Raw genomic sequence first — 27,782 nt, 5'->3', positions numbered from 1 at the left:
CCCACTATATGAAATTCTCCCGGACTAGGCGTGAACAACCATTGCAGGGCCCCGTATGAGAGCAGCGTCGGTTACAGCAATTAATAAGCGATGGGGTCGGCGGCTTGTTTTCCCCCTCACAGTTGCAACATGCCCACGGAGCCTGCGAGTGCAGGTCTCCAAACTTGTCCTGGAACACCCTCTGCGGAATCTTTTGTATGGTCTGGTACCTCATGGCGTAATTGTTTTGGTATGTAACCGGGCAATGAAAAGATTATGAGACTTGCGATGAATGGAAATTTAAGCGAACTCTGATAATTGTGTTTTGTACTCATGTTGAGAGAGGATCCATCTTAGTGCAGAAACCACGTATTTAAATGCCTTTGATTTTGAAATCAACATCTCGTCACTTGACCAGAGAATATGAGCATGATGTGTCGAGGCTAGTCACAAAGTATGGAGTCAAGATTCGTGAGCCAACAAGACGAACGGATGAAGGACTGTTTGTATGACTGGCGAGGTCTTTGGGCAAACGATTCTGTCTGTCAACACTTTGCCAATATGTATTGTTTGCAGCAGTATATTTAATGAAACTGAGAAGTATAAATGCCTGATCACCTGTTGCAAAGCCACTCAACCCGCAGCAAGTCAATTTGCCGGCGGACTGGGGCCATGACTCGCATACTATGAGAGATCTTCACCCCATAGTCGATGATAAGAGACAAGTACGACTCACCTCTGAGCAAACGACAGCGAGGTCTGTGAATGTGTTGAGAATCGCCTCATGACGTGGCCGATTATTGTTTGTGATGCTTCCTTGAACATGTAATTGCGCCCTCAAATTGAGTCCATGGCAACATTCCATTATGCCGAGTGCTCTCACTCCGAAGAAAAAAAGGACGAATGAGCGGCAATGAGAGCAGACGTTGGACTAATGTTGTTTAGTTCTAGTCATGATACAACTGAGGTCTAGTTTGGTTAAGTTCGCTATGAGGGGTTCTCCGCCATTCTCGCTGACATCAAACTCATCCCGCAACGCCCAGACTAAAACCGACCGGGCATCGCTTGTAGCTGTCAGAAAAGCATCAGCACTATCGGACTTTGAGTGATCATGGAAAGACTACTATCCGAGCTGGCCTATCAGTCCGAAGTTCAACCATGCAGTCATAGCACATGATAAATAGCTCTCGAGTCTTGACAAGTCAAATGAAAGGCCAAATCAGTTGGTTTACCATCAAACCAGATGTCAGCAAGTGATGAGTTGTCGTCTGCGACATGGATGAGGGCAAATATCGCTAAGGACTTCGTCGAAACCTTCTGATTTGGGAAAACCACACGTAAGACAGCTAACGGCGTAAGCTTACTGTGACTCTTTTCAATTCTAGAACGAACTTCAGAGGAGCCTTCTTGACCGCATTCGCTGCAATCACCCCGTCCTCACAGAAGACGTGTGATCTGGATGCGAAAATGGCGCTATCAGGTCCCCTGCAGAGATGTACTGAAATTCAACCTCAGAGGTTTGCTCTGCAATCCTTCTCGTCAACCACCAATCTCAGCATGCTTTGTCTTTCCAGGGTCATGTTTGTGGTAGAGGTCCCACTTATTAGGCTTCTTGCCAGTCCGCTGCCCGTCGAGATGCCGCGGCTCGCGAGGGCTGTCTCCGACGAAGCACAGAGCTCGTCTGATAAAAGCCGAAAAGTTCCCCACCATCTTCCTTGTCTAGGGCACCATTCCCACCGGAATCCACGGAGGCTAGAACAATACCACGGGCAAACAGTTGAGCCGATTGGTAATCGAGTCTCCGTATTAGCATGGTCCCTCAGTTACGTCAGTGAGGGGACCAACTGGAGGGCGATATTTATATCGCTCGGGTCCCAGACAGATCACGGGTAAAATGACCCGCAACATTCAACGTACAACTCAGTCGCAAACCAGCAGCACTCTCATCTCAATACTAAGCTCCCAAAACCCAATAAACCGTCAAAATGCCCGCCACCGTCACTGTCCTCTACCCCAACGAGCCCGATGCCAAGTACGATATCGACTACTACGTCAACAAGCACATGCCCCTCGCCGGATCGACATGGAAGGCGTTCGGCGTGACCAGCTGGTCTGTCACCAAGTACGCCCCTGGCCCTGACGGCGCGGAGCCCAAGTACGCTTTTGCCGGCATCCTCCAATGGGACAGCGTCGAGTCAGTCAAGAAGGCGCTTGCTTCAGCCGACACGGCCAAGATCATGCAGGATGTTCCCAACTACAGCAACAAGCAGCCTGTCTTCTTGATCGGCGATGAGGTTCACAACGTCACTGTTTAGGCACGTGCATCAACGGGGGCTTGAAAGGGCAAGCAGGCAACAAATTAGCATTAAGATGATCGACGCGCGAAAAGCAGCGGACGAGAATAAACACTTATGACCTTCGATGATTTCTGTTCCCGCACGAATCATGATACAGTTGTTGATCACGATGATAGGCCCAATTAACATTTTCCACTGGGGGTATCTGAGTCCAGACAACTTCCCTATCAATTGATGCAACCTAGTTGACGAAAACACGCAAAGCTCAACTCTTTTTATACCAAGTCTTGCGGTCTGACCCACAACCAAAGGTCGGGATGAGAACTCGAAACGGAGTTGCGAAATATAACAGATCCTCGTAAATACCATGGGACTTAAAGCCCAGCGCCGCCATCAACACTCCAGGCAGCGCCATTGACAAAAGTGCTCTTGTCACTAAGGAGGAAAACTGTGACGTCTGCAACTTCTTGCGCACCGCCAACCAATGTCGGCGCAGGGAAGTCTCGTACCCTCTCAAGATTGGCCCGATGCATTGGAGTATCGATCGCGCCACTGCAAGTTGTCAGGGTCAGACATCTTATTCCAACGCCCCGTCTAGACGCAGTTTGGGAAAAGGGCGACTTACGGTAACACACAATTGACTCTGGCTCTACCTCCGACCTCCTTGGCTGCACTCCGCACCATTCCTAATGAGGCATGTTTGGAACCAGCAAAGACAGCACCTCTAAGAAACCCCTGAGTTGAGAACATACTCCCAACATGAACAAAGCTCCCGCCATCGGTCAACACGTCGGGTTTGAGTGACTCAGCGAGGAAGTTGAATGCCCCTTTGATGTTGAGGTCAATGATGAACTGGAACTCTTCGTCGCTTGTTTCCCAGATGGATTGGGTTCCAAGTTCATGGCCACCAGTGCCTGCGAAGTTGACAACACCGTCAATCTTTCCAAAGTGTGCCATGGTCTCTGCCAAGAAGCTCTTGACGCCTTGGCGACTGATGACATCGACAGACTTCACGAGGACTCGGCTTTGAATCTCGGGATCCAACTCGTTTCTGAAATTTTCGAGACCTTTGCCGTTCAAGTCACACATTGCGACCTTTGCCCCTTTTGAGATGAGAGTCTTCGAGGTAGCGAGCCCCATACCTGAGGCAGAGCCAGCAACGACGATAACTCTGTCGGCGAAAGAAGACATCATTTTGGTTTGTTGATTAGAGCGAAGAGAGTGAACAAGTGGAAGAACACAAGCCTTTTCTGGCGATTTCAAGTCTACTTAAATATTTCATGGGCTCATTTCGCCGTCTGGTTTTACGAATAATTATCACGTCTCTGAGTGCAATATGGCAATGCTCCATCATTGAGACGAACCATGATTGGCTCCACCGTAACCCATTTTCTGGAATGACACGCTAATGCAGCCCGCTGACACCAAGCAGCACCAGTTACGTGTGACGACGTTCTCGTCCAAGTTGTGCAAGTGCTGAGTCTAACAGCTTCTGCTTAGCTATGTCATGCATGTGGCTGACATGTCCATTTTGAGTCATGGACGCCAGATCACGATAAACCCCACATTTCGTCATGTCATCAAGATCTGTCCACTCTCTCTTAGCCCGCCACACCAAAATGGTTAACCGCAACAAGAAGTGCTGGAATTGGTGGACGGTAGTCATCAATTTTAGCAAGCTATTTCCAGACGCTGAACTTGTTTATGCTCGCTCAAACCCAGGATTCAAAGAATCGAACAGCTTGTAGAAACGCATCCTCCTTGCCAGCCTTTTCCACAGGTACATCAAGATTGGGATGGGTTGCAAATCCATGCGGAACACCCCCGTACAAGTTCATAGTCCACGGCTGACCAGTGCGTGCCATAGCCATTTCAATTTCAACCCTTCTTTGTATTTTCATACCCGTGTCCTTTTCTGCTCACAGAATCAGTCATCAAGGAATTCGATTGCTGTCATTGCCGAAGTTTACTCACCAGCGATGGCCAAGCTAGCGGGGCCTGATATTGCTTTGATCTCATCATCACCTAGCAAAGTCGGGTGAGCAGCGAATGCCGCATTCACCGCCTTGCCTTGAGGGAATCCCAGCGCACGGAATGCGTACCGGCCGCCGAAACAATATCCCACAGTTGCAATCTTTGACACACCCATCTGGTCGCGCATATATGAGAGTGCCGTCGTGACGATAGGATCAGTGACGCTCGGTCCGTGCGATCCGAAGAACTCGGTTGCGTTGAAGCCGGACTTTGGATCCTCGGATCGTGGCTTTCCATTGAAGAGGTCGGGCATAATTGTGACATAGCCAGCGCGCGCGAAACTGTCTGTGAGACTGCATAGTAATTAGCTGCTTGATCAAATTGTACTGGGATGACCTCAACTCCATGTCACACATACAGTTTGTTCTCCGTTGACTGAATTCCGAACACGTCTGTCAAGTGGACGATGCCGACCGTTGGTTTGGGTTGAACGGGCATGCCATTGCTACCTGGCTGTTCCTTCGGCTTGGATACGTATATGTCCACTTTCTCACTGTTAAGAATGAACCCACAAAGTAGCGTGTTGCAGCAGTAACTTACGCCCGTTGAAGTTGATTACCTGTCCAACCGGAGTGCCTGCGAAGGCAAGAAGAGACAAATCTGCCACAAAGCCGCTTGCCAGTCCGAAGAGATAGCAAGTGGCTAAGATAGTGCTCATGGTGATGTCGAGGAGCCTCATGACGCATTACCTACGACCGTCGCCGTGGTCAGTCCGCGCAGGGCATTATTGTTATGGGAGATTAACAGGACGGATACCATGTCATATATGGGTCATCGTCACACCAAAAGAGAGTTTCCCTCACACACTGCGAGTGCCTCGGGGTCAAATGGCGAAATAAACCTTACGCGATGTTGACTCGCCTCGCTTTCGAGATGAACAGTGGCCTACCACACATCAAGCTCATGCGACTCTTATCCAATGAAAGCCGAGACCTTGTCTCCGAGAAATGTCCTAATAGCAATGCGGCCGATACCGACGTATCGTCCGTGCGATGATGAGATCAGATGAGGGGTATTGATGGGCTCATCAGATGGACCGAGCCAACGAAAGTCCCCGTTGGCAAGTCAAAACATCTGAACTACTGCGCCGATTCAGTGATACGATTGGTGTGTTGCTCAATTTGTCGATTCCGAATCGTTTCGTTTTCGTCTCAGCCGAAGCTTGATATCGCGAAACAATCAGCACTCATGCTGAATAGCCTCCAGATTTTGCGAGAAGTGCCCCGCTGGCTGCTGACTTGCTGTAGTGCCGTTTCTCATGACTTACTCTGGTGGCTTTTGATCTTGGCATGATTGGCGTAAGATTGAGTTTAATAAGCGCCTGATTAAGAAGATAAAGAAGGCAGGAGAAGCACATTCGCCATATATTCGCCAAGGTATCTGCATGCATAAATTTAGTCATGTTTCTCTGTGATTGATGGAGGTTTGGGTCATCTGGGCAGTCCGTACACGGTCGCTGTAATACTATGCCTATTTCGTCTGAATATCATTGTCACTACCCCCTTTACCGTTCTTGCCCCTGCCTCTGTGCTCAAGTTCATTGAATCGGACCAATTCAAATAAGAATGCACTAACAATCTCCAAACAGCTTTACAAAATGTTCATACCTCGTAGTACACACGCAGCTATATAGGAACACACTGCATGGATTGTTCCACACAGTACTTCGTAGGCTTGAGATTACTATGGAATAGACGCTGGTAGCACAAAGAAATACACGAAAGAAGCAAACAAGCGAAGACCGAAGACTCCAAAATATTTTACTGAGATGGCGATACTGAATGTATTTGCTATGAACTAGTCTCTTACACTCTATTGCATGCTAAAACCAGCAAAGCCATCTAAGGAACACTCATTGATAGCACAGCGATACGCAGGCAAGCCGCCCATGTAACTCAGCGCCTGCCGAGTTCTTCCTGGAATGTTGCCTCCCATGTACCAAGACGTCTTATTTTGAGGAAGAAGCGTCCCGTTGCAGATATCATTAGCGCGATGTCCCCATTGCTCCTCGACGTCAGATTGCGCATCTATGCGATGGTATCCGTTCTCTCTTAGATGAACTAATGCCTGAATAATCCAGTCGCCTTGTATCTCTGAGACGACTGGTCCTGTCGCAGTCGCGGTGGGACTTTGAGGACCGTAGAGGAAGAACATGTTTGGGAATCCCGAAGTGCTCATGCCCAAGAATGTGCGTGCTCGGCTGCTCCAAACATCGTTGAGAAGTCTTCCTTTGAGCCCCCGGATGTTGACTCGGGTGAAGCTTCCAGTCACAGCGTCAAAGCCAGTGGCCAGAAGAAGAGCGTCAAGTTTGTGGATAGTGCCGTCAGACATCTTCACTCCCTCCGGAATGACCTTCTCAATCGGGTTCTTTTTCAATGAGACCAGACTAACGTTGTCTTGATTGAAGACCTCGTAGAAATTCTGCTCCAAAGACGAACGTTTCGTACCAAAAGGATACGGAGGTTCTTCAGGAGCGAGATTCTCGATCAACTCAGCATCATCTGTGAATAGTCTTTGCCGCACCTTGTCTCGCCAAAAGTAGTAGAATTCGTGATTCGCTTCCAGGTTGGTGCTAAAGTCCATGTAATTTCCTTGAGTGGGTGCAAAGCCTCCGATTTCCCAGAGTTGCTCGAACAAAGCTCTTCGTTGTTCTGGCGTGTCTTCCATGGCTCTCCTGTTAATGATTGGGTAGGTGAAGCCGGCTCTGGACAGCTTCATCTGAGAGAAAAGCTCTGGGTACCCGGTCTTGCTAGGGGGATCCAGTGCTAGTGACTTCTGTCTCATCGGCACTGCACAGTTGGGCGAACGTTGGAAGACAACGAGGTTTTCTGCGGTGGGGCCAAGTTCTTGGACAAGTTGAACGCCAGTCGCACCAGTGCCGATGATGCCGATCTTCTTTCCGGCCAAGTCGAGGTGATGATCTGGCCAACGGGCCGTATGACATGAGAAGCCCTTGAAGGTGTCGAGCCCCTTGATGCTCGGCACGTAAATTTTGGCAGCAAAGCCCATCGCAAGTAGGAGAAAGGGTGCTGTGGCTGTGTGGCCGCTGTCCGTTTGAATCGTCCACTCATTGGCTTGGGCATCGAAAGTAGCGTCAGTCACCCTAGCACCATAGGTGACGTCCTTGCTGAGGTCCCACTTCTGGTCGACAAACTCGAAGTACCTGACCATCTCGGCCTGGCTGGGGTATTTCTCAGCCCATTCCCATTCCTTCCATATTTCGGGGTCGGAGAACTCGTAGTAGGGAGTGTCGGTATCAACGCGAGCGCCAGGGTAGCGGTTGTGCCACCAGACGCCGCCTAGGCCATGGCCTTCCTCGAAGATCTGGGCCCGAAATCCTTGTTTTCTCAAGTTCCGCAGAAGGTAGCAGCCGCCGAAGCCTGCCCCAACAATGATTACGTCCAGGGGACGGTTGTCAACGTATGATGGCATGTTCTGATTGATATCGTGTGTTGAAGTCGCCGGGTGATGTGGCTGAATGATCGGACGAGGTTTCTTAGTTGTTGGAAGGTATTGACCTTATCAATCCACGAACATGGTCTTATTTATCTTTAACTTGCCCAGCTGACTTAATTGCCTACAAAATTCCTACACCTTACTGATAAACACTGGATAGCATGAATGTGCCTGGGTGACAGATCCGAGCCTGTCTCAAACATCAGTCTCACGGCCATCGCATCCGAATGCCCACCATGGTGAACGATGAGAGCAACCAACCACGGTTGCCCGGATTGTCGACGACGGAGCTGCTTGGGCAGGTTCGGTGATTACGCTTGCATCGGCGATAGAGCCTTCATCGGATGCGTTTCCCGTAGCGTCATGCTATCGCGTGAACCCAACTGCTTACTAGGGAGGGTGGAAACGCGGGGAAAGCGGGTCTTTCTTTATCTGCAGAAGCTGAGGTTTGACAAGGAAGTTAAACAAGGGTTGCCTGTTCATTATCAGCTTGGCAGATAGCTGATAGACAGGGAGCACGCATTATTCCAAGATACCAGAGATATCAGGGGGACATTGGTTGGCTTATTGCGCTTGGCATCAGTCCATGTCGTGCTGATTGCCTACACGCAATTTCGGAATACATAACTGGCAATCGCCCTGCAGTTCCGAGCTCATGCAGCTCGTTTGAACTCACTTGACTTTTCAAGAGTCCAAGACGCAGCTTTTCGCATGCGCGCAACCCCCACCGAGCCACGTGAAGAGCAAACATCCGACACCATGACCGCCACCAACGAGTCTCCGCCAATTGCTGCGGACGAAAAGTTCGGCGCCGAGAAGACTGGAAATGGCAGCCTACATCCGACAAACAGCGTGGTCGAGGGGCACACGCAACTGCAGGAGGATCGGAACGGCCAATTTCATCGCTCGTTTACTCCACGTCAAGTCCATGTCAGAAGCACTGCTTGCCTTGCAAAACTTGGCGCATCCCTACTAACCTGCACCTAAGATTATCTCATTGGGATCAAATATTGGAAGCGGAGTCTTCATTGCGACTGGGAAGGCACTTGCAACAGGCGGCCCAGGTAACATGGTGCTAGCTTACCTGATGGTATGCAGCTGTGTTTGGGCCGTCCTCCAATCACTATCGGAGATGACCATCGCCTTCCCCGTATCTGGAAACTACATTGACTACGCCGATCGTTGGGTTGACCCAGCGCTTGCTTTCGGAGCCGGCTTTGCTGAATGGCTTGGTTGGTTTCTGTCGACCTTCCTACTGGCCTTAGTTGCTAATGATGTGAAGGATGGACTGCTATCGTCGCCGCAGAGACAGGATTCTTTCACGTATTGATCTCACTATGGGCTGGAGACTCGTTCCCACTGGCGGGAACTGGTGCGTTCCACATCGACTTTCTCCACCTCTGTGACAAACAACTAACATTGTCTGAAAGTATCACTCTTCCTTGTCGCATGCTTCATCATCTTCCTTCTACCAAACAGCGCCTTCGCTTGGTTCGAATACGTCACCTCAATCATCAAGATCTTTCTCTTCCTCATCATTATTGTCCTGTCGCTCGCGTTGGTCCTGGGTGCGGGCCCAAATGGTCGTATGCATCATGGCGAGACTTGGACTGAGTTGCCGGCGTTCCTAAATGGGTTTACGGTGAGCAATGAGGACTTCTGACGACAAAAACCCAATCTGACTCACATTAGGGCTTTGCGAACTGTGCGCTGCTTGCGGTTTGGGCGGTTGGTGATCAAGTTTTCATCGGCATCATGGGCGGTGAGGCAGCTAGCCCACGCTTTTCGATGGCCCACGCAACGAAGCTTGTGCCATTTCGGGTCAACTTTATCTACATGATCAGCGTCGTCTTTATCACGATTCTGGTCCCCTCAAGCGATGATAGGTTACTCGGCGGAAGCAGCGTTGCAGCTTCGCCGTTCGTTGTTGCCATTGAAGACGCCGGTATCAAAGGCATCTCGTCTTTGCTCAATGCTGGAATGATGTGTGGTGTCTTGGCCATTGCTGCAGAAGCAGTGTACCTTTCTTCAAGAATCTTGAGGACGATGGCTCATCAGAAGCTTCTCCCTGAGCGGCTTGCCCAGGTTGATAATAAGGGAAGACCAAGATGGGCACTGCTGATTACGTGCGTCGCTGCGCTCATCATGTCATACATCCAGCTTGCATGTAAGTCAACACTGTCTCTGGTGGTCCATCTCGATGTGTTGCTAACCATCCTTCACAGCCGGTGGCTTGACGGTCTTGAACTGGCTGATTTCCATCACGAGTGCTTCATTTTTCACTAATTGGATCATCATCTCGTTCACAAACTGGCGTTTCCACGCTGCACTCAAGGCACAGAACGACCCGCTCTTCTCCCAAGTTTATGCATGGAAGTCCACAGCCTGGCCTCTGGCACCAGCTTGGCTCATGCTCATATCATTGCTTCTTTTGGCATGCTGCCTGGTTTGCGGTATCGACCCTATTGTAAGTGTACATTGTTGGCCTTGGCATGGGCCGTGACGTTTGATCTCAGAGTTCCCAAGCAAAGCTAATCATGTGAGTGTGGTTTTAGGGGAGCGACTCGTTCAGCGTGGAAAACTTCTTCCAATACATGATCGGATTTCTCGTCATCGTCGTGTTCACCATAGGATACAAGGTTATCTATCGCACTCCGTGGAGAGACCCGAACACAGCTGACTGTGTCACGGGTCGGCGCAACTTGAGTGTTGAAGAGATAAATCAGCTGGATGACTACTACAAGATGTCTAGATGGAGAAGGTTCCTTACGTATGTACAGTTGTGGTAACGCAACAACGTCAAATTCAAGCACATCAAGTCTCCAAGACTTGGTCATTTGGACCAGCACATTTGAACAACGTATTTGTCCCATGCGTAATCAGTGTCGAAGAATAAGTTTGCGTGGACTGAAAGAGCAGGAATACGAAAGGGATCAAGAAACACACGAGGATTGCACACGTTGAAGACTTGTAATATGGTGATGCAAATGATATTTCAACTGTATCATAGGTATGGAACCAACCAGACAAAATAGAACGTGACCGAGCACCACATTGCGAATATCTGGATGCCAATTCCGCACCATCAGCACGGAAATGCGTCTCACGAGCTTGTAGATGTTTTGCAACGCGATTCTCCTGACCTGCTTCGATGGGAAATGACTATGAATGCTTCTTGACAAGCAATTCCTGGCTTCTATTCCAGTAGAGATAATCCGACTTCACATAATCTCCCCTACCTTTGATTACTGATACGCCAAATACGCCGGATCACCAATCCCACCGGCACGGACAGCCGCTATGAGCGAGCACTGGGTGTTGATACGATCCGGGATTAGCATAATCTCGACCAATAAAATCTTATCCGAATTCTTCGGATACGCCATTTACGCCGCTCATGAACTGGAAAACACGGAGTTTACTTCTGTGGAAAGGGTCTTTAATACCACGCTCTCGGGGATAACATTTCCATCGGCAACCGCATCCGATAGCACACCAAATAATTGCAACCAAAGAAACCACAACGAGTTCTTGGGTAATGAAGATTCTCAGTACGGACTTTGAAGCCGAAAGTTAACAATCCTTCAAGTGAAGATTGAGACAGCTCACAGAGATAAAAGTCATAGAAGCAAGTACCCAAAGTTCGAGTCTCGGCTTTTCTAAACAAGCACAGAACAACCACATTCAACAGAAACATTCAAGAACATCGTCTCTTTCGATTGACTATCAACCAGTATGGCCGTGAACCAAACAACCCTCGAGACCTTCTACGTCCCTGCCACCCCGCATTCCCCAAACTCCACCCTTCCCGTCGTCGTATACAGGAACGCGCTGGCGGACAGGTCGTACGAAGCCGCAATGGAAGTCCTCCAATCAAACCAATGGATAAAAGGTGGGCACTGGAAGATTGCCAACGAGAAGCTTGCTGCTACTCCGCACTACCATTCCACCACTCACGAGGCGTACACCGTCTTGCATGGCACAGGCACTTACCTTCTTGGCAAGTCGCCCCTGGATGCGGACTTTGACGAGCATGGAAACGCCGTCGGCGTTAAGTTTGTGGCTCGTCCTGGGGATGTCTTTGCCTGGCCGGTGGGTTGACGACTATCTTCATGGATACCTTACATGTACGTCTGATTAACTGTCCTAGGCTGGGGTGACGCACTTCGTCACCGACACTCAAGACGACTATGAGATCATCGGGTTCTATGCATTGGTAAGTTGCAGGACTGGGGTCGAGAATCTGTGGAGTTCAGAGTGATCTTATCAGTTAGCAGACCGGATTCAACACGGTAGAAGAGCCTTACGACATGGAGTATGCTCTAGATTCGGAAGAGGAGACCGCTAAGAAACGAGAGATGTGTGAGCGTGTGCCTGGCCCAGAACTTGATCCAGTATATGGAAAGGAAGGATCGATGCCAAAGCTTTGGAAGAGAAGTGGCCAGTAACTGGAGTAGGAATGCAACTGTAGAGACGCTGTGAGCAAGTTGGACATTGACCTGGACATTCGATGATTCATGCTACTTAGTACTAGCGACCGCTACCATGGTCTTGCATGTACGTCTGAATTCTAATGGCCCATCACATTCAGTCCACCTCGTTGAAATTTTGTGTGTTGGAACGTATTCAAAGAACCATTGATAGGTTTATTGGATCAATTCGAAGCGTAATCTTCAAACTGCCATCCAGGCCAACGAGGAGCAGGGTTCCCCTCTCCAGTGCAGTTCGCTACGAGGAACGGGTCAATGATGCCTCCCGGGCCCGCAACCCTCACTCCAAAGCCACCAGGGCCACCTGCGTTGGCGTAGAAGATTCGGTAAGGAATGTACTCGAAAAGACCTTCAAAAGGCTCCACTGTAAAGTTGTAAGGGCTCGGCGTGCTGCAACAGCGGCCAGATTTGTTGCTGTTGCTAGCAGAAGACTGGCCAGTCTGAGCATTGTTGCCAACCCAAATGAGAATGACATCATCAGGAGTTTCGGGGATAACGCTGTAGGTGCCAGGAGCGGTGACCTCGATATAACCGCGGTGTTGAATTACGTTGCACTCAAAGGTGGAGTTTTCCGGGCCCCGGACGCCGTTGTACTCGACGGGACCAGAAGCCTGAGCACTGCTTCGTCGCAAGCCGATTGTGCCATAGCCAGGAGTTAAGCCAGTGGCGTCGGGAGTGCGGCCCATGAGAAGTTCCCCAAGGTCGATGGCGCGAGATGGAGACGTGTACAATACCCCTCGGCACTCCGGAGAGCGTGGCTCAAAGGTGTAGATGGCGAACTCAAGACCTGGCGTGCAAAGCGGCAAGCTGGGGGCGGATGAGATGCTTGTTATTGCGGGGATTAGACCGTCGGTTGGTGTGGAACCGGCCGGTTCAGATGTGGTGAAGCTGGTGGGGTTCTGAGTGGCCGTGTCGGAGGTATCCGAAGTACGGGATGGCTCCAATGTGGTAGCATCAGAGGGCTCCGAGGAAGTAGAGGGCTCCACAGTGGCTGTCTCTGAGTCATCTGAGATGGTAGAAGACTCAGAGCTGCTAGGAACAATTGCAGAGACTGTGGTACTAGGCGAGAGAATAGTTGTAACAGAGGCGCTGGTGACAGGCGTGGTTCGAGTACCCGAAACCGTGATGGCGGTGGCCTGGATGCCTTCGATACATTGGCATGCAGACCAATAGGCTGTGACATCTGGGCAGGAGCTGGCGTAGGCAGGCTTGATGCCCGTGATTACAGGTTCAGGGGCGTCCTGGCGGCGAACATGCACATTTCTGCCGATAATCGGTCTATGTAACCAGTCAGCCTCTTGGACATACCTTGAAAACCGATGTCACAGAAGGTTTCCGACTTACTGAACCGCAGCTGTCACGAATGCTGCACAAAGAGATGATCTAGAAGCAAAAGGAGGGTCCTTTCTGGCTGTACCCGCAACCGCGCGACCACAGTTGTTGTTGCAGATCGCCGCAGAGGCCAAACCCGGCACAAGCAAGGCCACGCTTAGAATAGTGTATGATTTCATGGCGAGAGAAAAAGGCAGTGAAAAGCTTGGAAGTAAGTGTTGATTTGGAGATGGCCCATGAAAATGATTGCGGCTCAAAGGCCTTCTTTTATGTTGATTGAGCCAGGTGTATTAAACCTTTACTTCAGTACGTAGCCTCTTGGCCAAGCTTTACGAGCGCTACATATTTGCTAATGGTTTGGGAGGGCTTATGCGAACATGCCATCCAAAATATCTTACGCGCATCTGTGGAATTGTTGTTGATGGAACGCAGACGGACTCACCGACAACTTGGATCGAGCTGAGCTGAGGTGAAATGTGGACGTTTTGAACACCCAAATATGCTCCTTGCCAAATTCTCTTCCAATAGAACGGTAAAACCTGATGGTTTTCAATCAGGAAGCATCAGCAGAAAACGACTATAGTTATGAGGTACCAAAAGTGTCAGGCATCTCGCTCTTAACTTGCAAATGATCATAGCACGAGTTACATATTCGAAGTTGACGAGAAGGACAGAAATTGCATACGTAATTAGATAGCCAATGATATCATTGTATGGTGGCAAATCAAGAAGGGTGACGGGGCGTTCAGGCGTTCCACAAGTTAGACCACATGGCGGAGCCCAAGGAGACACAAGAATGCAATTCAAGTCTATTGTTTTACGTTGATCGGAAGCTGAATCAAGTCTCAGATCGGAAAGACTAAGTTGGGTCACATTCTGCGAAGGTTCTCAGCCCTCTGAGCCCTTTCCAATGGAACTGAGAAGTCTCAGATGACCTTATCCGGTAATATCCACAGCTCTTCTGGCATTCGCCAAGCGTTTGAAACATGGAAAGCCCCGAACGACGGACCTCGACCTATTGCCCTCTGCCCATTCTTTGATCGCTTCTCCCGGAAGATATACGAACGCCAGCGCGTTTTCGATTTTTTGAAGTCCAATTCTTGTGAAATCTTATTACGTGACTGGAATATCTCTCATCCCGTTTGGCCAGCTACGTTCCGTGATGATCCGCCGACAAAGGCCGACTTAAGCTATCGACGTCCAAAGAGTTAGCAAGCTGCATGAGTTGTTCAGTGCTCAATTCAAAATGCAATCCAAAATCAATGTCATCTGTGAACCCTATGCCCAATTCCGGAGCACCAGCTAATGTTCCGCCGGGTGTCATTTGTGCCATCACATCCGAGCGAAAATCTTGGACGGGCAGGATCTCAGCGCCGTCAACTTGGAGGTGGCTCAAATATCCGTCGAGTTGCTTCAGCTCTGATGCAATCATCGTCGCAATTTTGCTTCCATGTGAACCCATCTCATCGAAGAGAGCATGGGCTCGTTGGGTCAGTTGAGCATGGTCTGGGACCAGCGAGGGGTCAATGGCGGCACCCATGGATATGGCAATGGCTGCTGTAAACGTCGCATCAAGATCAAAAGTCAAGAAGCTTTCTATATCGATAGTCAATACTAAGATCATTCTTCAAGAGAGACGGCTTACCCAGCAGGCCTTGGTTGAGTAGTCTCGATAGAATCTTGATACTCTGACAACAAGACTCCATGCAAACTTGAAGAAGACCTTTGACGCTTTCAGATTGCGCCCAACGTAATGGAGTCGTATGAGATTGGCCGAGTCTCGATTGTAGAAAAATGAATAGTAATGGCCTCGTGGTGAGCACGATGCATTGGTGATATTGGAGATGAAGGTGTGCCGACACACGCGACACGCCAGATGTGTTCTCGCTGGAATCGATGTCAAAGAGCTCGTTAAGCTGGCCAGCCACATTGGCTATGCTTTGAAGCAGCGATTTTGTGGCGCTTAGGTAGCGACTGTCCAGTTGCCCGTCAATGCCGTAAATACCTATAAACTGTGAGCGCCATGGGTACATTGCCATCGGGAGGGTTACGGCCTACTGCGATGAATTTGTCCGAGAATTTGCGCCAACTTCACTTGGATATGCATGACACTTGTCCTCTGTCCCTGATCGGGGCGGGCAGGGAAAGGCGTACATATGTGTTCATCGTTGATGAACATGGGAACACCAAGGAGAGTAGACATATGTCTCTCCAGCACGTAGAGGGTCCACCACATCAAACGGCACTTCTGGACGTAGGTTTCGTCCAAGTATTGCCCTTGCATCTCTGTATACATTCCACCTTCAAGTGCTAGGCTTACAGCCTGGGATATCTTGTGGATGTCAGTTCCCCACCGCTAAAATTTGTAGATGTCAACTCACATGCCGGTACGCCGACGTGCGACAACTGAGGCATTGCAAGTAAAGTGCTGCACAGCAGAGAACTTGTATCTTTTCAACAAAGTTGCATTCGAAAAAAGTAAAGTCTGGCATAATCTTCATGGCATGGACAAAAAGATCTAAGCCCGGAGGAGTTTGAGATCTCGTTGTTTGTACCACAAATGCTTTCCCAAACGCCAGGAGAATTAGGTAGTGCACACACCAGAGACGTGATAGGCCTGGGTGATTGGCTCCGTGTTCATGAAATATCGCAAATTGCTTCATGAAGCTTTCCTCGTCAAAGAGGTAGAACAAGCGGCCACAGCGGAACTTGACCGAGTTTATCAGATAAATAGCGAAGTCCTGAGTAGGCAGATTGGATGGGCAAAAGTCGTCGCGAGCGCAGGAACTCCTGCTCCCGTCCCACTTCAAGTCGTAGACGTTTCCGTCAAAGAACAGGTTATCGATCTGCAAAGGCGTTCCTGTGACAGCTTCATGCGTCATTGTTAATACCCGTCGTCCAAAAGCCCAATTTGAAGACGTTCCCATGAAAACTGAGTCTCATTCGTAAGTACTTTGTGGTCAACTTTCCATGCAGGTACCTACCAGGTGCTCCATGTGGTCCCGGAACCCAGTCAATCGTATGAAACGCTAAAGGGTTGGTCAGAGGCGCTTCCGCCACATCACCTGGCTCTTGAGCTGCTGTAGCCTCCCTTGATGATGACGGTGATGCAGGTGCAAGGCCTGACGAGCGCCGAGTTGTATCCAAATTGTCGTCTGTGAAGCAGTTCGTTTCACCATCTTGTTTATTTCTTTCAGCAATTCATACCTTATCAAATGTTGGTCTTTGCACACTTACACATTTCGGGACTCATCAAGTCTTCCAAGTTCCTGCTCACTGGGTCTTCATCCGATTCACGCCTCTCGTATGCTGCCAATCTGTTGTGCAGCTCATTGATGTACCTGTACGGATTAGACCACCTTGCCGCTTTTCTTGAATCTGGTATTTCACACTTACTTTCTGGTAACGAGTACTTTCTGATTTTCGTCAGGAAAATGGCACATCAGGTCTCTCTTTGTGCATTGTTGGCACGGCTCAAGCCCGGAGCATCTTATCTTTTGATCGCGACATCTTGTGCAACTTGGGAGATAAGACAAGTCAGCAATAGGCTTCGTCAAAATAGAGCCTGGGAGGACCTTACGCTTTGGGCACGCGTTTACGCGGTGGCCGAGCACGCTTCGAGCCGCTTCTCGGGGGCATTTTCCAATGCTATGAATGAGCATCTATTGACTTCTCAATAGCGAAGACCTCGATAGCGGTTCAAGATACTGTTAGTTTGGGCCATGCTGCTAGAGCGGGGGAGGCACGTTTCCGAGTGGAGTAAAAGCGGGGTCCGCCCCGATATGGATGGTTTCGCAGGAGGAAGGTATCCGCGGAGCGGTCGGTATGTGTCACTTAGATAGTTGCCATCAAGTGTAGAAGACGCTTGAAGAGAGAGCTTCGATGAGAAGACATAAGATGTAAATTTCTCAGATGGGGTATTGCATTTCGAAAGCAGCCCGACGATGTTGCAGGTCACTCACTGCAGCAGATCGGAGCTACATCCGGGGGCACATCGGATGGCAACCCGCAACAGGTTCAAATGCCGCACAAAGAAAAGCCATGATTTGATATCCATGCCAATATCTGTGTGGCTTGAGATTCGAGTTCTTTCTTAAAACATAGAAAAGATCGCGAGGTGCACTGATCCACGAGCCTCAATCACGTCAACTTCGATTGCTAGCATACAGCGACCCAAGTCCCTGTTTCTTCCGGTTTTCGGAGGCTTCCGTGCTGTTGCCCCGCGCGTCATCCCCGCGAACCGAATTGCGGGTGGCTGGTCGTTCTTTACTGGGTTACCCAAGCTTTGCCGCACTTGACCTACAGTCACATGAACGTTAAGGCTGCTCGGACTGCAAGAAACTCCGGTGGCTTCATTTTAGGCGAAAAGGTTCCGTCATAGTCCGGAAAGCGTTTCGTTTGAAACGTTGTCAATACCTAGGCATCTGGTGGGCCCGAAGCCAAACGTACCACTGCCAATGATCCTCCCAACTCTGAACCTCACGCAACTGCATTCATGCACCTTGATGTGCGATTGGTTGCATAGCCGTTGACTTTATCATTGAGACTTTAATATTTCCATAAGATGGACACAAGTATCGGGACAGCCCAGGAGAGGGCTGCGCTGCTACATACTCCCGAGCTGCAGGATTCCGACGCTCAGCACCACACCGCCGCGATGCTGGACCTGCCGACAAAAACGGTCGACGAAGACGTGGCTGAGGGCCTTGAATTCGAGCACAATTTGACGTTTCGCCAAGCACTCGGCATCTACTACAAGGCCATATTATGGTGCCTGGTCATCTCGACATGCGTCATCATGGAGGGTTATGACCAGATTCTCGTCCAGAGCTTCTTTGCGTATCCCCAGTTCCAGATTAAGTTTGGAGAGTATGTAGGCAGAGGGCCTACGGGATATCAGCTGAGCGCACCCTGGCAGGCTGCGCTATCAAATGCATCCGGCGTGGGCGCATTCTTTGGTGCCCTTATCAATGGGTATGTATTCTCGGAATGAAATGATATTGCCTGTAGTTAGGAAGCTGACGAGCAATTACAGACCACTTGTCAGTCGCTTCGGGCACAAAGCTGTCCTCTTAGGGGCCTTGATCAGCCTGTCTTCATTCATCTTCATCACATTCTTCGCGCAGACCGCTGCAGTTCTTTTAGTTGGCCAGTTTCTTGCAGGATTTCCCTGGGGCGTCTTCGCTACCACAGCGCCCGCATATGCCTCCGAATGTCTACCTGTAATCTTGCGAGTTTATTTTACGAGCTTCACCAACATGTGTTTTATCATCGGCCAACTTATCGCAGCCGGTGTGTTACGTGGCTTCCAGTCCCGCGAAGATGAGTGGGCTTTCCGCATCCCATTTGCGGTCCAGTGGATATGGCCGACATTCCTCATCCCGCTTGTGGCTTTGGCACCCACGAGTCCATGGCACGAAGTTAGACACGGGCGTCTAGATGCGGCGGAGAGATCTCTGCGCAGGCTACAAGTCGAGTCACCGTTAGCAGATCCGAAGAAAGCATTGGCCGCCATTGTTTACACGAACAAACTCGAAGAAGAGCTTGAGGTCGGCACGTCATATTGGGATTGCCTGAAGAAGTTTGAACTTCGAAGGACAGAAATCGCATGCATGGCATTTATTGGGCAGCCTCTTGTCGGACTCAACCTTGGCTGTAAGTACTTGAAGACACGCTCATCTACGATACCGCTGACAAATATCGCAAGATAACTCTACTTATTTCTTTGAGAGAATCGGACTTCCCACGGCAACGACATATTCTCTCAATATCGGAACCACCGGCCTTGCGCTCCTTGCCACATTCCTGAATTGGTTCATCCTGATGCCTCGTTTCGGTCGTAGAAGGATCTACCTAACCGGCACAGGCGTCATGATGGGCGTGTTGTTACTGATAGGGATCCTTCAAATTTGGGGTTACCATACCGGCGTAGGGTTCACGCAGGCAGCCCTCTGTCTGTTCTGGACTTTCGTCTTTCAGTTATCTGTTGGACAGCTAGGCTGGGCACTGCCAGCTGAGGTTGGTTCAACTAGGTTAAGGCAAAAAACAGTCTGCTTGGCCCGTAACGCATACTATATGGTCAACGTTACATGTTCAGTGCTCCAGTCATACTTCATCAACCCCACAGCATGGGACTTGTCCGGGTACACAGGTACGTCGCCATTGCCTTGTTTCATGCATACATGCTTCTGTGCAAACTAGACTGACGCTCAATAATCAAGGCTTTATTTGGGGAGGAACCTGCTTCTGTGTACTGCTTTGGGCTTTCTTCAGGCTGCCTGAAACCAAGGGACGAACATATGAGGAGTTGGATGTTCTCTTCTCTCAGAAAATCTCGGCCCGCAAGTTTGAAAGCACAAATGTGGGGCAACTCACTCATAGGGAAAGAGAGCGAGAGCCCTTGGTACAAGGTGAGGTGGAATAAATACATACTCCAAGCAACATAAAGACGGGTTCCCACCTTTGATTTTAACACATCACTGAAAACAACACCATGGTTTCCACTACGGCATAGTAGATAGCCCTACCGAATACTTCGCAATTGTATGTATTTCTTAAATTTATTTGCTTTTCGGCATTCTATCCTTCTTGCCAGGCCTAATCAGTGTTCTTCCATAATCTATTCCGCGTGCAATGCATCCCAAAAGAACAGCAAAATGGTAACACAGAATGATGAATATACAGAGGAAGATGAATATACAGAGGAAGTAAAACATGTCATGATTTGATCAGTACTTAAACAGAACCCAGAACCGGAAATTGTATGGAAAGAGGATGCAATGCAGATGTGGAAGACTTGCATGGATGCGTAGGATGCTGGGCGGGGGTGGGGGGACGGAAACTCCCAAAACATAACTCCTGGACAGGCTTGAACGCCAGTTGAACATGAAGAAACAGGGTGAAACACGGAAAAGAAAGACACAAGGAGAAACAGGCCCAAACGCCAAAACTGGCTACGTCTGAATCAAGAGATGATCCAGAAAAGCCCCAATAAGTAAGCCGAGAACAGCACCGCCTTGTCCGCGCGGGCATTGAGATTAGTACCACTGCCTACGCGCTCGACCAACTTATTACCAAGTTGATTAATGCTGCTGGAGAACTCGGCGGAAGTCGACGCGGACCAATTGGCACCGTTTGCACCAGGAGCGGCGTCTTGGCCGGTGAATGCAATGTAAAGGACGTCGTTCTCATCGTGACCTTGGTTGCCGTTGACGCCGTTCCCGAAACACGAAGTCGCCAAGGCAATGGATGCCTCTCCAACCATAGGCTGATCGCCGTCGTCGCCGTTGGTATCACCCCAAACGCCGTAAAACTAAGACATGGTCAGTACAATAAGAACTCAGATGAGATAAAGGCTACTACTAACCAGTTGGTCGTTGCACACAATAGCCATGACACTGAGAGGTTCAACGCCATACTCCTTGGGGTCGAAGTTTGGCCAGTTGGGCTTCGAACCCTCATTGCCAAAGACAACGTATGGGTGAATATAAGAGTTGAGGTCGCCCTGACCCCAAGAAGTCAACCTGGTCTTGAAAGTTGTCTGTGACTGGGTATCCGTAGAGCTGGCACAGCGGCCGTCGCCTGAAGTCTGGGCGCCATCACAGTCGATGTCCATATTGGTGAGCTGGCCTTTTTTGCCCTGTATGTAGATGATGTTGTACTTTTCCAAGTAGTCACCACAGTATCCGAAGTCGCCGCTGTCGCCATCCATACTGTTGAAGCCACCCTTTAAGACATTGCCGCATTTGCCTTTACCGCGGACATGATCGTAGAAGTCTTTGACATTCTCTGGCACATCAAGTGCAGAGATGATTGGGACCAACGTCACAAGAAACCGGAAGAAGAAGCCGACCCGGGGAATCATGATGATCGAGTGAGGCTGGCGTCGTGAGTGAGGATGAGGTGAGACGGCAGCTTCGGGGGCGAAGGTAAGGATGCTGAGTCGCGCTTTGGGAACCCACACGTGATTTTCGTATGCAAAGCACGGCTTCTTGCAGCGCTAATTATCGAAGCGTTAGTTGGTGCACTGCCCCCAATTTAGGCAGTCAAGGATCACGAACTCGCCAAAGTCTTGGCTAAGACTGTGGTAATTGGGTCCGGGCAACTCACAAAAGAAAGGTGATTGGCGGTGGACTGGGCGGTTGTCAGACAGCTGAGGTTAGATGCAGAGAAGACGCGAAATCCCTCGCGGGATGGCTTCAACGTTATATATGGAAGAAATTTGGGACATTTGCGGCCAATATTTTACCTTTATGATTACCATGGCCCAAGATCGCCATTGTCCATTGGATTCAAGTTGTGGCGCTGCATGGTCCATAGTGGAGTTGAGCTGGATGCAACGGTGACGACGGGGTGGCCGAGCTTATTTGGATTAGACATGAGCTAGTCGCAAATTCGCAAGTCTTCCACGTTGCTGACATCTGCCAACTTCAGCCGCGAAGCCATGGATTTATCGTGGCTTTTTCTTTTCTTTTCTTTTTTAAAAGAAAAAATACAAAGAAGTGGACTGTGTCTAGGAAAACGTTCTGACACTACAAATTCTGCGCAAACTCGGTTTCCGCGGACGGCCTGGCTCATGGGGTGTATGGGATCACCAGCTTTCAAGGTTGCGAAAGTGGACCGGTATGAGCATAAAATCTTTTTTCCATGAGTTCGGTAGCCCTTAAGATCAATCAATATTTATGTATATTCCTATAACTTTGAAAGGTGCTTCTTGGTTTCAGAGTTTGTCAGGGCTGCCAAGGTCTACGGAAAAGCTTCCACGAGCTCGCGGAAAACGCGGGGCAGATTCGTCCTAGCTTACTGCATTAGTTGAAGCGCACGAATGATACTAACCAAACGACTTTCTCGTGCTATTTTGGATCTTGATCTGCATTCTGCCAAGTCTGAACCGCGCCATGTGGATGGTGCGGGGTGCGGAGGTGACGCGGAGTTGGGCTTCTCCCCACGGCGTATTATCTTGCCGGATATCTCATTATTTGGAGAGACACAGGACATATTTAATGACAACGTGGGTTCTTCACAGGAGGTTCATTGTCAAAAGAGAAGATTCTCCGTATATCCAATATTCGAGGCTCTCATCATGACAGACATCAAACCCAGCAAAGACATTGTCAAAGATCATGATCTTCTTGGAGAAAAGTCAATTGACTCTTCTCATGTGGTTGAGCTTACGGAAGCTGAGAAGGCTATTGAGAAACGTCTTGTGAAGAGGGTCGACTGGCTGATTATGCCCCTAATATTGACAGTGTACCTATTGAACTGGATAGATCGGTAAAAAGACTCTACCTAATTATGGCTCAGAGACAGTACTAATACTCAAATTTTCGTGTTCGATAGGAACAACTACGCATCCGCCCGTCTCGCTGGTCTAGAAGATGATTTGAACCTTGGCCTGACACAATACCAAACGGGACTTTCCATCCTCTTCGTTGGGTATATCTTGGGTCAGATTCCTTCCAATCTTCTGCTCAACTGGTTCGGCCGACCATCTCTTTATCTTGGGTTCTTTACTATAGCCTGGGGAATGGTCTCCGCCTTTACTGCCTTGGTGCAGAGCTTTGCAGGAATTGTGATTTGCCGATTTATTCTCGGATTTGTTGGTATGCATCGTAACCACCCGCTCATCTGAGTTGTGGATCAAAGCTAATTTACACGTATCAAGAGGCACCGTTCTTCCCCGGGGTGTTGTTCTATCTATCGGTAAGCTGGATCATATTCGTGAAATCGTTGTCGTACCCAAACTGATCAACTGGAAAGAAATGGTATACTAAGAAAGAGATGAATCTACGGATGAGTATTTTCTACTCAGGGGCTCTCATCGCTGGCGCCTTTGGCAACTTGATTGCAGCCGGCATCTTGGAAGGACTTGCAGGCGTTCGAGGTCTTTCTGCGTGGCGCTGGCTCTACATCCTCGAGGGATCAGGTGCGTATTTCTTGATCTGAGTCTCCGATCATGGTTAACATCCAATAGTAACTGTTGTCGCTGGAATTGTCGTGTGTATCTTTCTACCAGACTTCCCTCAGACGTGGCGAGCTCTCACTCCAGAAATGCAACACGTCGGTGAGTTTGCTCCGCCCGCATGGCTCGCACAGTTCTAATCAGTTTCCGTAGCGAACAGAAGACTTGCCCTGGAGGCAGCGGAAGCTGATACCGACGAAGAAGGCGTGTCATCACAACTGAAAGGCCTTAAACTCTGCATCGCCGACCCCAAAGTCTGGATTTTCGCCTTCATCTATATGGGTCTCACCGGCGCGCAAGGGTTTGGATACTATTTTCCCACCCTAACAAGGACCCTAGGCTACAGCCATTACATATCACTTTTGTTGGTGGCGCCGCCTCACATCTTCATCACCGTCTGGAGTTACGTCCACGGCATTGTCAGCGACCGCTTCACCACCCGATACTGGTTCTGCTTGTATCCAGCAGTTATCTCAATTATTGGCTTTGTGGTCTTCATGACCACCGACATTTTTGGACCGAAATACATGACATTCTTTTTCATGATGTTTCTCATGAATATCAACGGTACCTTGTTCAGTTGGATTGCTGGAGTCGTCTCTCGGCCGCCCGCCAAACGTGCCGCGGCGTACGCTCTCATCAATTCTCTCGGTAATTCCGTTTCCATCTGGACTCCATACACGTACCTTGATAAGGAGTCACCGTACTTTTTTACCGGTATCGGAATTTGTGTTGGACTCATTGCATCGGCTGCGGCACTCATGACACTGCTGCGGTTCGTTCTCATTCGAGAGAATAATCGGCTAGCTAGGTTGGAGAACGAAGACGTCCAATTGACGCAAAAAGAATTGGCTAAGCTTGAGAAAAGTGCGCATGTGGAGGGAGTCAGTCTCAGTGCGGCGCGCGCTTTACAAAAAGGCTTCAGGTACACCATCTAAACAAATGTAGGTCAAGGTAGCGAAGGGCTAGTTTATTCCAATTTTTGTGCATATGGATCAGGCTTCGGAAGTTCGGCACGAGTGATTATCTTCGCACGTCATCGTGCAAGACGGCGGGAGGAGACATTGGAATCAGGCTGCAGTGATGCTACGACTGCGTTTTCCAATCCCGATCCACATCAGGCTCGTAGGCCGAACGCTTATCTCGGATCTACCCATGACCACGGCCTTAAGTAGCGTCAACATAGAAAAAAGCGCCTGTCTGTAGCCAATGATGTGGAACATGCAGCCGAGCCCTCGTCATATCCAGAACAAGGGGTGTATCCCTGCTTTGAGGTGCATCAGCTGAAGGGGCTGCAGGGTGGTCTGCAGTTCGTTGTCATATTTACTTGGAGCCTCGCCCATCAATAGTGCAGAAATTCCTATCTCACACTCGTAAGACTACCGGAGAATGGGAAGCCATAAAAACTTCAAGGGTTGTATGTCGAGGGTGTCCGCGTGGCGTTGAACATGAGTGTCAAGCATGGATCCATCGCGAGAAGTTGACCAGTGAGCAAGTAGGCGTACACGCCCTAAGTACAACGGCTTACCACCTCCAGAACCGGTCCAGCAGGCCAGCCCGAGCCTAGTGAGACTGTCATCGAGAACGTGGACGAGGAATCGGCAACTCATGACCACGAAGACGCAACTACAATTCGAATAGCGTCTCCCACCCATACTCAAGACAGAACGACACAGCCCAAAGAGGATTCAATTTCTCAGAGGGCCTCGAGTTTCAGGGTGCAACGATTCGCTGACAGACAAACACTTTCCGGGTGGTTTCCCCAGATCGACAATGACGAGAAGAATAGTTGGCGCATCTGGCTTTCGAGAAGAAGCCAGGCGCTGATGGTGCAGATTGGAATCATCGGTCTTATCCTCATGACGAATTTTGGCTTGACCATATTCGCTGTCGCTAGCTATGGGAGCTCAAATGGAGTAGGGTTGATATACCAGGGTGATTGTTCGACCGTCAAGAAGCTGGATCAATGGCTGCACCTATTGATCAACCTTCTCGGCACAGGCATGCTGTCTGCCTCCAATTATTGCATGCAGTTGCAAGCAGCACCCACCCGCGCGAATGTAGATGCTGCACACGCCGCAAAGAAATGGTTGGATATTGGTATTCCCAGTCTGCGGAATCTTCGATATCTCAGCAATTGGAGACGGGCGTCATGGGCTCTTCTAGCATTGAGTTCCATCCCAGTGCATCTGATGTGAGTACACGTGGGATTGTCCGGTTAGCAATTGAGTCACTGCTGGCTGACATGCGATCAGATACAACTCGGCCGTTTTTCAATCTTTATCCTCACACAACTACACCGTTGCTGTTATCAAAGATTCGTTCCTAGCCAACAGTACCTGGAGTCTCACAACAGCAGAGGCTAATCGTGCAGGCGATTGGGGATGGAATGACACACGAGTCAATCCAACTAATCTCGATTATGAACAGATCATCCGTGAGATGCAGCAAAACGCGTCGTCATACCAAGAGATGAACGTATCAGACTGCTTTGCCCTCTACGACGACTACTGGCAGCCTCAAGGGAACGTCTTGGTGCTAGTCAAAAACCAGTCGGTACAAGCACCGCCTGATGATAGCCTTCTAATGTATGTCTCAATTGTTCCCCGTTCGGACGATTGGGGAAAGAACATGTGGGCTTTAGGGAATGGCACCGGCCGTTTCATTGCTCAGTCGCCCCCCAAACCTGTCACCGTCTGGTATCTCGGACCAAAGTACTATGAGGTCGCCCGATGCCTGGTTCAACCTCCTAACGATTTGCACACGAAATGCCGCTTTGAGTACTCGCCTCCTATCATGTTCACCATCTGCATAATGAACTTCATCAAAGCTTTTATTATGATATGCATTTGGTACTTGAGAAAGTGGCAAGATCAAAACCAACATAGGAAGGCGAAGGAAGTCCTGTACACACTCGGCGATGCAATTGCATCTTTCATGAGGGACCCATGCGACCAAACGAAAGACCTCGGTCTTTCCACAAAAAGTGATTTCCTCACGACCAGGAAATGGAAGGATCGCCTCAAGAAACAAATCCCAGTTATTCTGGAAGAGACTAACAATCGCACGGCGAAAGAGTTCTTTTCAACCGCGAAACAGTGGAGGTCTGCTGCCAGTTTCAAGCGCTGGGCGATCCTTCTTTGCATGTGAGATCCCCCTGGACAATGATTGCCCTGTTTTCGATAACACTAAAACTTTATGTGCAGGTGCCTGTTGGTCATCGTCATTGCTGCAATTCTCCTCAGCATGTCTTTCGTCAGTCTTCGACACAGGAGGTTTGGAGTCAGCATCCCTGAACTTTGGGGTCTCGGATTCGGAGCTCTCACACCCTACACTTATCTCGTCCTCAATCTTCCTCAAAGAGATCCTGTAGGGTTGATATCCAATGTTCTCTTGGCCAACCTGCCTCAGCTGGTGCTTTCCATCGTATACATCATATACAATACCATGCTGAGCACGTTTCTCGTACAGAGAGAGTTTAGCCGGATGTACAATCCCGAGTTCAGAAAGCCACTGCGTGTATCTGAGCCAGTTGGGATACAAAGGTCAAGCTATTTCGTCTCCCTTCCTTTGAGATATGGCATACCTCTCTACGCTAGCTCAGGGGTGATGCACTGGTTGATTTCGCAGAGTCTATTTTTAGCACGAATACGGGCTATCTCGGCGGATGGTAGTGACGATGAGACCAACTCTTTCTCCACCTGCGGCTACAGTCCAATTGCAGTTTTTATTGGTAAGCTAACGGTTTTCTATTGCAAAGTTTCATGGTCTAACACGGACTGCAGCGATGTTGGCGGGGCTTGTGATCATTGTTCTCATCGTGGCCATCGGTTTTCGTCGTTATGACGGAACGATGCGAATGGTCTCGACAAACAGTCTAGCAATCAGTGCAGCATGCCATGTGTTGGAAGAGGATCGTGCAAGCGGGTATCTTCTACCAGTTCAATGGGGGGCTATTCAGATGACAGGAGGGGAGGGGAAGTGCGCATTCACCACAGCCGCGGCAGACACAGTCAAAGTCCCACAACAAGGATTGAGATACAAGTGAGGACACAAGATTGAGACATCTTTCCATTCATTATTTCGTAAGCAATGTCAATGGCTTGGCAAAGCTTGAGCTGCAGATGATGCCGGGTGCCGGTCGGCAAAGGAGGTGAATCCAACATCGGCAAATGGGCGCACCCTGCAACTCCCAGTCTGGAACACACGTGCATGGATCATGAAGCTTATATG

General features: G+C 49.4%; 14 protein-coding genes across 14 annotated transcripts; 8 read left to right on the top strand and 6 right to left on the bottom strand.

Annotated features, from left to right (window-relative positions):
* Window positions 1–1,964: 1,964 nt before the first annotated feature.
* GCG54_00012116 (uncharacterized protein) lies at window positions 1,965–2,294 on the top strand (the record flags this gene model as incomplete). Its single annotated transcript, XM_045412003.1, has 1 exon — window positions 1,965–2,294. One exon carries the CDS (start codon window positions 1,965–1,967, stop codon window positions 2,292–2,294), a length of 330 nt encoding a protein of 109 aa, XP_045263787.1.
* Window positions 2,295–2,650: 356 nt separating this feature from the next.
* On the bottom strand, window positions 2,651–4,989 carry GCG54_00012115 (putative oxidoreductase; the record flags this gene model as incomplete). The annotated part of the gene is made up of 6 exons (XM_045412002.1): window positions 2,651–2,828; window positions 2,902–3,447; window positions 4,029–4,191; window positions 4,251–4,603; window positions 4,669–4,795; window positions 4,851–4,989. The coding sequence occupies 6 exons, from the start codon at window positions 4,987–4,989 to the stop codon at window positions 2,651–2,653; spliced, it is 1,506 nt and encodes a 501-aa protein (XP_045263786.1).
* A 1,133-nt stretch (window positions 4,990–6,122) lies between these two features.
* GCG54_00012114 (Baeyer-Villiger monooxygenase) lies at window positions 6,123–7,742 on the bottom strand (the record flags this gene model as incomplete). Its single annotated transcript, XM_045412001.1, has 1 exon — window positions 6,123–7,742. The coding sequence occupies one exon, from the start codon at window positions 7,740–7,742 to the stop codon at window positions 6,123–6,125; it is 1,620 nt and encodes a 539-aa protein (XP_045263785.1).
* Window positions 7,743–8,525: 783 nt separating this feature from the next.
* Window positions 8,526–9,096, top strand: GCG54_00012113 (Histidine permease; the record flags this gene model as incomplete). The annotated part of the gene is made up of 2 exons (XM_045412000.1): window positions 8,526–8,696; window positions 8,755–9,096. The coding sequence occupies 2 exons, from the start codon at window positions 8,526–8,528 to the stop codon at window positions 9,094–9,096; spliced, it is 513 nt and encodes a 170-aa protein (XP_045263784.1).
* A 7-nt stretch (window positions 9,097–9,103) lies between these two features.
* On the top strand, window positions 9,104–10,555 carry GCG54_00012112 (S-adenosylmethionine permease GAP4; the record flags this gene model as incomplete). The annotated part of the gene is made up of 5 exons (XM_045411999.1): window positions 9,104–9,138; window positions 9,246–9,408; window positions 9,459–9,933; window positions 9,992–10,233; window positions 10,322–10,555. 5 exons carry the CDS (start codon window positions 9,104–9,106, stop codon window positions 10,553–10,555), a joined length of 1,149 nt encoding a protein of 382 aa, XP_045263783.1.
* Window positions 10,556–11,501: 946 nt separating this feature from the next.
* Window positions 11,502–12,214, top strand: GCG54_00012111 (uncharacterized protein; the record flags this gene model as incomplete). The annotated part of the gene is made up of 3 exons (XM_045411998.1): window positions 11,502–11,858; window positions 11,917–11,982; window positions 12,041–12,214. The coding sequence occupies 3 exons, from the start codon at window positions 11,502–11,504 to the stop codon at window positions 12,212–12,214; spliced, it is 597 nt and encodes a 198-aa protein (XP_045263782.1).
* Window positions 12,215–12,420: 206 nt separating this feature from the next.
* On the bottom strand, window positions 12,421–13,767 carry GCG54_00012110 (uncharacterized protein; the record flags this gene model as incomplete). Its single annotated transcript, XM_045411997.1, has 2 exons — window positions 12,421–13,534; window positions 13,601–13,767. The coding sequence occupies 2 exons, from the start codon at window positions 13,765–13,767 to the stop codon at window positions 12,421–12,423; spliced, it is 1,281 nt and encodes a 426-aa protein (XP_045263781.1).
* Window positions 13,768–14,738: 971 nt separating this feature from the next.
* Window positions 14,739–15,627, bottom strand: GCG54_00012109 (uncharacterized protein; the record flags this gene model as incomplete). The annotated part of the gene is made up of 2 exons (XM_045411996.1): window positions 14,739–15,184; window positions 15,234–15,627. The coding sequence occupies 2 exons, from the start codon at window positions 15,625–15,627 to the stop codon at window positions 14,739–14,741; spliced, it is 840 nt and encodes a 279-aa protein (XP_045263780.1).
* Window positions 15,628–15,635: 8 nt separating this feature from the next.
* GCG54_00012108 (uncharacterized protein) lies at window positions 15,636–17,098 on the bottom strand (the record flags this gene model as incomplete). Its single annotated transcript, XM_045411995.1, has 5 exons — window positions 16,985–17,098; window positions 16,826–16,929; window positions 16,573–16,767; window positions 15,970–16,520; window positions 15,636–15,944 (listed from the first exon to the last, which is right to left on the bottom strand). The coding sequence occupies exons 1-5, from the start codon at window positions 17,029–17,031 to the stop codon at window positions 15,636–15,638; spliced, it is 1,206 nt and encodes a 401-aa protein (XP_045263779.1). The 5' UTR covers window positions 17,032–17,098.
* A 1,054-nt stretch (window positions 17,099–18,152) lies between these two features.
* GCG54_00012107 (Alpha-glucosides permease MPH2) lies at window positions 18,153–19,299 on the top strand (the record flags this gene model as incomplete). Its single annotated transcript, XM_045411994.1, has 2 exons — window positions 18,153–18,562; window positions 18,624–19,299. 2 exons carry the CDS (start codon window positions 18,153–18,155, stop codon window positions 19,297–19,299), a joined length of 1,086 nt encoding a protein of 361 aa, XP_045263778.1.
* Window positions 19,300–19,462: 163 nt separating this feature from the next.
* GCG54_00012106 (Alpha-glucosides permease MPH2) lies at window positions 19,463–20,012 on the top strand (the record flags this gene model as incomplete). The annotated part of the gene is made up of 2 exons (XM_045411993.1): window positions 19,463–19,739; window positions 19,810–20,012. 2 exons carry the CDS (start codon window positions 19,463–19,465, stop codon window positions 20,010–20,012), a joined length of 480 nt encoding a protein of 159 aa, XP_045263777.1.
* Window positions 20,013–20,552: 540 nt separating this feature from the next.
* On the bottom strand, window positions 20,553–21,452 carry GCG54_00012105 (Endo-chitosanase; the record flags this gene model as incomplete). Its single annotated transcript, XM_045411992.1, has 2 exons — window positions 20,553–20,900; window positions 20,955–21,452. 2 exons carry the CDS (start codon window positions 21,450–21,452, stop codon window positions 20,553–20,555), a joined length of 846 nt encoding a protein of 281 aa, XP_045263776.1.
* A 1,218-nt stretch (window positions 21,453–22,670) lies between these two features.
* Window positions 22,671–24,487, top strand: GCG54_00012104 (MFS transporter prlL; the record flags this gene model as incomplete). Its single annotated transcript, XM_045411991.1, has 6 exons — window positions 22,671–22,861; window positions 22,928–23,023; window positions 23,253–23,290; window positions 23,400–23,513; window positions 23,562–23,651; window positions 23,703–24,487. The coding sequence occupies 6 exons, from the start codon at window positions 22,671–22,673 to the stop codon at window positions 24,485–24,487; spliced, it is 1,314 nt and encodes a 437-aa protein (XP_045263775.1).
* Window positions 24,488–25,010: 523 nt separating this feature from the next.
* On the top strand, window positions 25,011–27,597 carry GCG54_00012103 (uncharacterized protein; the record flags this gene model as incomplete). The annotated part of the gene is made up of 5 exons (XM_045411990.1): window positions 25,011–25,036; window positions 25,087–25,743; window positions 25,805–26,695; window positions 26,756–27,282; window positions 27,335–27,597. 5 exons carry the CDS (start codon window positions 25,011–25,013, stop codon window positions 27,595–27,597), a joined length of 2,364 nt encoding a protein of 787 aa, XP_045263774.1.
* Between the last annotated feature and the right edge of the window lie 185 nt (window positions 27,598–27,782).

The sequence above is a fragment of the Colletotrichum gloeosporioides genome (genome assembly GCF_011800055.1).
Source record: "Colletotrichum gloeosporioides strain Lc1 chromosome Unknown consensus_49, whole genome shotgun sequence".
NCBI lineage: Eukaryota > Fungi > Ascomycota > Sordariomycetes > Glomerellales > Glomerellaceae > Colletotrichum > Colletotrichum gloeosporioides.
Note: the sequence above shows the minus strand (reverse complement) of the source record. Positions and strands in the feature narration are given on the sequence as shown.